Genomic DNA, 10,044 nt, shown 5'->3' with positions numbered 1-10,044 from the left:
GAGAGACAGAGAGACAGAGAGACAGAGAGACAGAGAGACAGAGAGACAGAGAGAGAGACAGAGAGACAGAGAGACAGAGAGACAGAGAGACAGAGAGAGAGAGAGAGTGTGTGTGTGTCGTCTCCCAATAACACTGATCTCTTTCTGTAAGGAAATAGAAAGTGAGTGCGTCTGTGTGGGTTCCCTCCACGTTGACAGAAGTGTGTTTGTGTGTGAGTTCATTAGGCGTGACTGTGTCCTCCCCCCAACCCGCCMCACCACCCAGCAGCACCTAGCGGGCAGATGRGAGCGAGCGCGCYCGCTCAGTMYAGCAACGATCSAAAAARAAAACAYGAAGTAGACWAACCGGGTGGGGAGCCAATGAGAGCCAGGTGCTGCGGTGATGTCATCTCATCAGCTGATCAATAGCAGTTCACTTTCTATTAACATCCTCTCAAAATCTTTTTTTTTATTTAAACTTCTCCTCCAGCACTGGGTTTTTATAAGAACTGGTAATGACTGAGCAACATGTCAGCTGTATTATTAGGAATAATAGCCAAAAACCATGGTCTCCATAGCAACAACAATCACATTTTTACGAGCACAGCAAACCTATTTGACAAAGACAACCAGCTTAMTTGCATTTATGTTTATTAGATAGTTAAAGCGTTCTTTCTGTCCCTCCAACTCCACAATAAAATATCTTGAAAATGAGATCATTTAATCCTTTTTAACAACAAATTTTACTTCAAGTTAAACAGGAAATAACATCAATCTGTCCTTTGAGCTCAATCTTWACAGAAAACTTGATGATGGATGAGTCTATATTGATCAGATACATATGCTTGTTCACAAGGCTACAACTGTAAATTATTTAGTGTTGCCCAGCTTTCATCAGACGGCTGAGAATCTGTGGTGTTTGTGTCCTGGTGTAAACGATAACATGCACTGAGGTTGTTTTTTTTTAAAGTGACACACAGTGACAAATAGTTAAAAAGGTCTTCTGTCTCTTACCGTAATGTTTGAGGATGCCCTGAGGAGTGACCACCTTACTGCAGACATGGCAGACGACGAGACAAAAATCCTCCAGTGCCGGGAAGGTGCTGCGGACGGGCATCTCTGGAAGACACAAGAGTCCGCGCTGGGTTTAAATCAAGAAGAATGCAGAATTGTTGTTTTCAGATTATTATTAGTTTGGCACTGGAACACAGATCTGCATCTCCACCTGCCACAAAACAGGTTGGAAAGCTCCGACATTGCAAACACAACACCTTTCTTTAAAATMATATACCTTTTATTATCAATTTAATCACTTAAACATATTAATAACAAAGCCACTTCTTAACTAATGTATATGAGGAAACAAGTTCTCCACTCAATTTAAAGAGGTAATTAAATGCTGGCAACATAACCTGCAAAAACATTGATCATTTGTTTTCACTGGATGAACACTACATATATACATCATGTGGGATTTAGGAACACAAACAAGGTTTGATTTAGTTTTGRTTATTCAGCTGTGTTCCAAAGCAGTTTCAGAGCTGGTAATCTAAACCGTATGCTCTTTTTCTCAAATAAATCAGCTACCAAAATAAAAAAAACTTGCATTTTTATTTCAGAAGGATTAATACAATTATTTACAATCAATTATTATAAACACYTTGCTGAACAGTCGAGCCGACAGGAGTTTATCTCACAGTCACCAGGAAAACCACCAATTTACCACAGATACATGACTGATATCTGTGTTAAAATACGGGAGGAAAAAGGCCAAACAGTTAAATCCTCTCTCACTAGAGCCCACTRGACAAAAATACAAGATTACATTAAATGTTGAAGAAAAAACAAGCGTGTCCACTGGAAAGCAGCTATTATCTCAGCTGGCTAAGCTCTGAGAACCTAATCTTCCTGAACCTAAACAAGCCCTGCTGACAGAAATCACAGCACTTATTAGCACAGGGCTTAAGCCAGACAGAATGAGGAGAGCTGAGATGTGTGTGTTCAAGTAAGCATATATATATAAATAAATAAGACTGGATATTGAAGAGTGTGTGGGTGTCTGACTGCATGTTATGACCTTACATTGCTGCCATCCTGACAGTCCTGCTTAGTGCCTGTCTGAAGAGACAGCTCAGACTGTGGTACGGGCTGCTGGTCACGTGTGTGAGGCTCAACACGAACTTCAGAAGTGTGCGACTGATAGCATCAGTGTGTGTTTGCATACAGTAAAAGGTCAGAGCTGGTTTCCTCACATTAACTTTTAAAGCGTGTGCAAGAACTGAGGTTAAGCCATGTTGCGCAGCTGTAGCCATCTTCCTGTTGCGTTTAACCGGCAGCCAAAACTTTTCAAGTACTCTGATGTTAAAGCAAYGTAATAAAACTGATAATACGACAAGGTTGAACTTTCCTCAAGCTTAGCGTGCTAAGCCTCGGTTTTCCATGACTGCATGTGAAAAGAACTGAAAATTGGCCCTGTTCCGACAACRCTGCCATTTCGGTTCAAGCACCATGGACGAGTCGGACTGAACAGAGCAGAAAATGACAAAAATAGGCTGCACTTTTCTGACTTTTATCACAGCGGTTACATTCCGAAGAACACACGCACACTTCAGCACACCTCAAAAATCCCATATCTCAGGTAATACACAGAGAAAAACAGACTGGACATACACAGTACATGCTGCTGAAATATTAAATAAATCACTGCTTTTGCTCTTTAAGAATACGACTTTTTACGATTTCACTGTAAGATTTAAGAGTCGACTACAACTTCATATAATTAAGCCATCTGAAAATCAGGATAAACTGCTAAGCAAATCATTTTAAAATCTCAAAGTAACGTTGACTACCTCTAGACAAATAAAGTTTTTCTGATCAACTCCTGGCTCTGACTTAATGGAAGATAATTTAATCTGATATTTGTCTTGTGTTTTCCCCTCTTATAAGAACAAATTTTAATTTGACTTTATTAGGATTTTAAATACTTTTCCATTTACATAATATAGGTATCATTGTCCTTACATCACAGCAAACTCTTTCAWGAGCCACTGGACAGATTTCAATTAAACTCTCAGAAATTATTCATTTATCAAATTAATCTTAATCTACAACCACTTATTTATTGAAGTCAACACTACACTGTCTATTTATCAACAGTCATGAAAGAATATTTGACTTAAAAAAAAGAACAATTTCCTCTGCATTTGCCAAATCAATTGCAAACTTAGTGTTTATTTCCTGCCTGATCTGTGTATGCGCCTCTCAAGCCAARGACTGCAGTCTGCCAAATAACCAACGGGCCTGAAAATGATCCACAAAAACAATCAGTAACTGGTGAATAAGCATGTTTGGAGCTACACAAACAATCCATCACTGAATAAGTCAGGGTTTTTTTAAGAGTCAAATAGTGTTTGAAGAGCACACAGTAAAAGGAAAAAGTCAGAATGTGTTTCTCTGAAAAAAAATTAATAAATGTCAACCTATGGCATTTTTGTTTCAGTAAGATCAAACACGTCCAGAATGAAATGAAAGCTTGAGCTGCAGCTTCAGCCTAAGTTGTATTTTGAACAGACAAATCAGATAATTGTTGGTCCGGCACCAAAATGTCTGGTAAACACGCTGACTAGCAGTTGGCAGACAGCTAATGCTGCTGAGTCCAACCCACCAACACAGGAACACAAAATTCTATTCTGGTTTTCACAAAATGTTCAAACACTTGATTAAATTTGTGCGGCTTAAGATTATATGGTTTAACTTTTAACAAGAGGAAGGAGTTGAACCATTAAAACATAATACAACACATATATACAAACTTATCCCTGTATCACACACATAATAAACACAAACTAAAATAAATAGAGGGAAAATCCYGGTTTAATTGCTTCTTTGTTGTTACAAGTTACCATCATTTTATAATATGACTGGATTTGCAGTAAACGGGTTTTATATTAAATAAGTTTGWTAAAGCTTTTGCCAACAGTTTTAATAACTGTATCCTTAATCGCAGTTTAACAGAGTTTAGCTTTATAGCATCTGCTCTTTTTAACTTTAACATTTTTTTATTCATCAACAAATTTCAGCAAAGTCACCCAGACTTAGAATTCATGCTGTGTTTCCACAGAAAATGCTTTTTCTCTTGTTAAATATTAATTCACCTCAGCTTGTAATTTAGCATTTGTGTTGTAAATGTTATCGGGTTTTCATTTACCTCATGAAATTTGTACAGAGTCCAAAACAAACAAAATAAAAACTGCATGTGTTGTACTAATGAGCTCTAAAGCTGTCAGAATAATGAGTAATATCAGCTTTAATCATTTAAATAATCTGTAACTAACTTGTATGTACATCCACTGATAAACTTCAACAATTAATCCATTAATTAGATATTATAATAGCAGACACACACACACACACAAACACATATATATATATACAGGCTAAAACATTATCCTCCTCCTTTTGGCAACAGGTAATAAAGATGAATGTAAACACAAATAGCAACATTACAACACTTTCTATTTGGAGTGAAATGATAAACGTGGCTGGCAGAGCTATCAGACAGTCTCTGCTGGTTGTCGTCATCTCTACTGCGTGTAAGAGGGAGGCAGATACAGACACCATTAATGACCTGCAGCAAACATCAATCCCTGCCAAACCAGCCACATCCAGCATCTATTAATACTGTAGGTGAGTGTGCTGAGGAATTCAATTACACCTCATCCAAATAACCTGCGTTCTGCTGGTTACAGGCTTATAAACTAGAGAAACGTTTTCTGAAAATGAAACGCAGCGTGAATGCTGAACTCTGCTGCAAAAGCTGAAATGGAAACATTAATAAAAACAAACAGAACAGACGTTAAAACTAACAAAAAACAGCTAAAGACAGAAAAACCATAATGCTTGAAAAAAGCAAAACTGCAGCTTAAAGTACAATTTGTATACGATGGGTAAAAGTTTAAATTAGCAAAACCTAAAGGCTAATACTGACAAAACCATAACTGTATAAGCAAATTATTAGCTACAAGCTAAAATGATTTAAAAAAACACCCCTTAAAAAAAAAAAGAAAAAAATTGTGTAGGTCTTCTGGACGGGTTCTTCTCTAATGAAACGTTTCGTCTCTCCTCCAAGAGACTTCTTCAGTCTGAGAGTTTCAGGCAAAATTCAGGCTTTTAAGCCCTGCCTCCTTGTGACTGATACTCACATCACATGGCATTAAACAGAGGTGGAGGCCTCCGTTTTCAGCTGTCCCCCTCCTACAGTGCTGCTATTGCCAGTATCACTCCACCCCGTTAACAATAGGTGTTAATTAGGTGTCAACGATAGCCATGTGAAGTGAGTATCAGTCACATGGAGGCAGTGCTTAAAAGCCTGAATTTTGCCTGAAACTCTCAGACTGAAGAAGTCTCTTGGAGGAGAGACGAAACGTTTCATTAGAGAAGAACCCGTCCAGAAGACCTATACAATTTTTTTCTTTTGGATTTTTTACCTGGGTTACTGAGATGCATCAGGACACCCCTTAAAAAGGTTACAATCGCAAAACAATAGCTAAAAGCTTAAATTAGCAAAATTGTAATTTCAGGCTAAAATGTACAAAACCTAGCTAGATGCTAAAATTAGTAAAACCATAGCTTAAAAGACTACATTAGAAAAAAAACATAGCTATTAACCTAAATTAGAAAAGAAAACATTGCTAAAGACTTAAATTAGCAACACTGTAGCAAAAAGCTTAAATTAGCAAACTGTAACTACAAATATAAATGAGCAAAATCTAGCTAGAAGCTAAAATCATAAATGCCATAGCTAAAAGCTTAAATTAGAAAAAAAAATGCAAATCAGCAAAACAATAGCTAAAAGCTTAAATTAGCAGAACTGTAATTACAAGTTTAAAGGAGAAAAATCTAGCTAGATGCTAAAATTAGCAAAACCAGAGTTAAAAGCATAATTTAAAACAATTAATTGCTAAAGGCTTCAGCAAAGCTGTAGCTAAAAGCTACATAGCAAAATAGCTAAAATCTTAAAGCAAATAAATTGTATCCAAATGCTTCAACTAGCTTAACCGTAAGCTTAAATTAGCAAAACTCAGGTAAACCTAAAATCAGAAATTGTAGCTAAAGGCCTAAATTAGGAAACTGCCGCTGCAATCTTGAATTAGCCAATCTATAGCTGACTAAACTTGCTAAACCGCACCTAAAATCCCTATAAAAACAACAAAATTAAAGTAAGTATGAAGGATATTTTTTGAAGGAACTGAAGCGATCTTGATCTATTTCGGAAGAAAAATTCAGAAAGGTCAAAGTATGTGGAAGTGGAGTGATTCCAAGACGCTGAGTCAGCATTCACACCATATAGCATTATATTATCGAGGCTTCTGAGTGTCTGTATATCAGTTTCAGCGAGCCTCAGTGTCATGTTGTCAACAGATCAGCAATTCTGGAAGCGCCGCTCACGCCCCGGCTCTGACAGACGAGGAGACGAGGCATGTGAGGGAGCGTGAGAAGGAGAGGGGGAGGCTGCCGTCTGACCAGTGACAGCGAGAAGAGTTTCCCCGGCTCGGGAGCGTGCGTCACTGTGTTCGCATGAGGGCTGCAAACGCTTTCAAACTCCCGAGTGGTGACTCAAGCGTAAGCTCCGGCGGGTATTTATACATGGCGAGGTGTTGATCTGCTGGGTCTGTCCCCACGGGAGGGGACTGGAGCGGAAAGGTACCAGCTCAGTGCTAGGAGGGAAACCCCTAAAGCTAATCTATGTGCCCACGTTAACATGAGCTAATGAATCACCGGCCGAAATGATCAAATATGCTAATATATCAAAATATGTTACGGTTCAGATACTGCTGCTGAACATGAAGTTAAGAAATGTTTCTTTCGAACAGAAAATCTGCTTTTTGTTCTGTCTTTTAAATAGGAGAGGTTTTGTTTTGGTGTTTCATCACAGGCTGTGTTTTAGAAATCAAAGAGCTTTTCAGGTATTTCAGRTCTGCTTTTAAATTAGAAGAAAAATAATCACATTTCTCTACATCAAGTAAGTAAAACCACATTTAGCGAAACAGGAATCTAAATACAAAAATATACTTAAATTGCGGTTGACCAAATCAGGCTTGATATTATATTATGCGAGTAAATGTGCCATCTCTGCTCATGAAAATCAACTCCAGACCCTGAGAAACCTATAATTCTCCACAACAAAACTGCTTATTATCAAATTGTACCTTCTTTGTTCGGTTTTTATGATTATAGCGCAAACACAACCTGATACATAAACCATATAAACAAAATTTTGGAAAGCTTTAAATGTTGACGTTGYGACAAGACAAATAGCCATTTTTTTAAACAAGTTAGGCTGACCTCTAATCGTTTAACTAATTAAGATGAGATAAACAAAGCAGATTTCTTTATATAGTATTTAATCTGTGAATGACGCTTTTATTTGTAAAGGTGGGTGTGTCTCTGTGTAAGCACGTCCGTTAGCAAAATATCTTATGAACCAGTGGATGGATTTTAATAAAACTCACAGGAAGTAATCATCCAGTGAGCATCTACAACTGATWCACTTTGGAAATTATCGCCTTTCAAAATGGCCGACACAGCCATATCACGTTAATAAACACCAGAATGGCTGTGAGCATGTCAATTTTAGATTTATTGTGATGGTAGCTGAGAGTCATTCCCAACACATAATCTGAGCGCGAGATCTCGCGATTTTGCACGAGAACGTGATAAAAGCAGCGGGCGATATGCATTCAGGACAACCACAACACCAAAGACAGCATCTATAAACCCAACTTGACCATAATTAAATATTATCACTACTTCAGTATTTACTGGCGTGCATTRCAAAACGACGTAAAATTTGATCGACGAGTGTTATAATACAATATAATTACTGTAACATGCAAATACAACGTTGTTTTCCCTTCGAAAATTGTATCAATAATCATACTGATGATCAATAAATAGGTAAGTATTAAATGTGCAGAGTATAAGTATTGTTTTTATAGTGTTAAAACGGGACCGTAAGAGCCGCTGTGCCTGTGCAGCAAAACAACAACAAACCATCACCAACCGTGTGCTACGTGACAGCGCTGGTACAAGTTCCTTACCTTCTTTACCGAGCTGCACGGCTTCAGCGGGGCAGCAGAGCGCTTTGTCGCCGTTCTCCAAAGACGAAACAGCGTCTGAGAGAACAAAATATCCGCTTACAAACACACAGGAGCAAAAACAACAAACTTTGGTGGGGCCACGCGTGGAGCCCTGCTGGCTCTGCTTGTAAATATGTGTCGCGTTAGCATTAGCATTGCTAGCCCTCCCTAAAGCAAGTGGAGCTGTCAAAGCTAACAAACTTACAGCTGGACAGTTGAGCGTATCGTGACTGAACGCGTCGGAGGCTGAAAACTGTGCACTGAAACCGCTTAGCTAGCTTCGCTCCCCCTCCTCCTCCTCCCGCACGTGCACGGCTGCTAAAGCTACGAACACTGCGTTTTTACCTCGTAATGCTTTTATTATTTTTTTCTTTTTTGACACTTTGCTTGCGCTTTGAAAAAGCCCTGCGTGGTGGAGGAGCTTACCCAACTCAATCACAGACAGTTTTGGAGACCACGCACACTCCCGACAGTTTGTCAGCATATAAAATAATAAACAAAACAAAACCAAAGAGCAAAACAAGAAACACAACCGAGGCGCGAACTTACTGTCAACAAAACGTAATTTAGCCGCGCTAACGAAGGAAGACCAAGGCTTGCAAAGGAAGGAATCCGGACTTGGTATTTGGCGATCCAGTGTCGCCATTGCTCTGCCTTCTTGTTGCTTTGCTGAGAGCAGTTTTTTCCTCTCTCGCTCTCTCTCTCCTCTCTTGCTCGCAGCAGGCGAAAAAAACCGAAAGAGCTAGATGAGGTGACGTCACTATCGGCAAGTTCCGCCTCGATTCGGCCTTTGTCGGCTTGAGCGGCTGAGCGACAGATACGGGGGGTTCAAAAGTTCACCGTGTGCCATACAGCCACAGCTGTGCAAAAATAACTAATAGTAAAAGTGACATTACAAAAATTAATAACTATATAGAAATGTAATTAAATAAATACACAAACATATTAACTGAGATTAAACCCCAAATTGTGCAACCATGGATTCAACTCCAAAAATATCTCATGAATCACTGGATAAAATTGTTAAAAGGTTCATAATTAATTACTGATTGTACATTTACAGCTGATTGCCTTTTGGAAGGTCGCCACAGCTGACCACCCGTAGAAAAACAAAAAGGTTAAAACTCGTCCGGTTGTGCCAATATTGCACTAAAATTTGGTGCGATTGTAGCTGAAAATTATTCACAAAATATTCTCTGAATGGGACATTTTATATAGCATGGCATCACACATAACCTTATTTTCTGTCATTATCTTTCCATCATAAATGATCTTAATCATTTAAAGTATATATGGAAAGCATTACATTTCCCTTAATTTTTAAAATGATTTATTTATTTATTTATTATTGTTGTAGCAGACCAAGGTTGCAGTGGTCTGCCAATCTATGGCTGCAACTCTTTTTAATATGTGTACAGATATGAACAATCCAGCTACCAGGATGTTTTTTTTTTCAGAGTTGCAGTAAAATAATTATAACTTCAATATAATACAATAACTACACAAATTATTTTAAAACCCCTCACAATTAGGCTGTTGCTGAAAACAAGATAGTTTAGGATGTCATGTCAACGCAGCAGGGGGAGTCGCCCTCTAGTGGCTGAAAATAAAAACTGTCCCAACGGACAGAGATGGTGGGGGAAAGGTTTATTTATCCATCCATCCATCTTCTTCAACCCAATTTTCTTTTCTGGGTCACTGGTGCCCATCTCCAGCAGTGACGGTGCGGGAGGCGGGCTACACCGTGAACAGGCCACAAGTCCATCACAGAGACAAACATTCACACCTAGAGACAATTTAAAGTTACCAATTAACTAACATGCATGTTTTAATGTGGGAACATCTTGCTGTGAAGCAACAGCTCTAAATAATGTGCCACAATGCTGCCTGGAAAAATGTTTGTTTATATATATATATATATATATAT

At 38.4% G+C, this 10,044-nt stretch overlaps 1 protein-coding gene across 1 annotated transcript in view; it reads right to left on the bottom strand.

Annotated features, from left to right (window-relative positions):
- The window catches only part of atxn7l1 (ataxin 7-like 1), a 36,920-nt gene that overhangs the window by 25,120 nt on the left and 1,756 nt on the right, over nucleotides 1–10,044 (bottom strand). Inside the window, exons 2-5 of the mRNA XM_014014457.1 lie at nucleotides 8,958–8,977; nucleotides 8,667–8,859; nucleotides 8,079–8,153; nucleotides 994–1,098 (exon numbers count right to left, since the gene is read on the bottom strand). Coding sequence (XP_013869911.1) covers nucleotides 994–1,098; nucleotides 8,079–8,153; nucleotides 8,667–8,859; nucleotides 8,958–8,977 — 393 coding nt within the window. The remainder of the gene's footprint in view (nucleotides 1–993; nucleotides 1,099–8,078; nucleotides 8,154–8,666; nucleotides 8,860–8,957; nucleotides 8,978–10,044) is intronic.

Source organism: Austrofundulus limnaeus, unplaced genomic scaffold, assembly GCF_001266775.1.
Source record: "Austrofundulus limnaeus strain Quisiro unplaced genomic scaffold, Austrofundulus_limnaeus-1.0 Scaffold115, whole genome shotgun sequence".
NCBI classification, from domain to species: Eukaryota; Metazoa; Chordata; class Actinopteri; order Cyprinodontiformes; family Rivulidae; genus Austrofundulus; species Austrofundulus limnaeus.
Note: the sequence above shows the minus strand (reverse complement) of the source record. Positions and strands in the feature narration are given on the sequence as shown.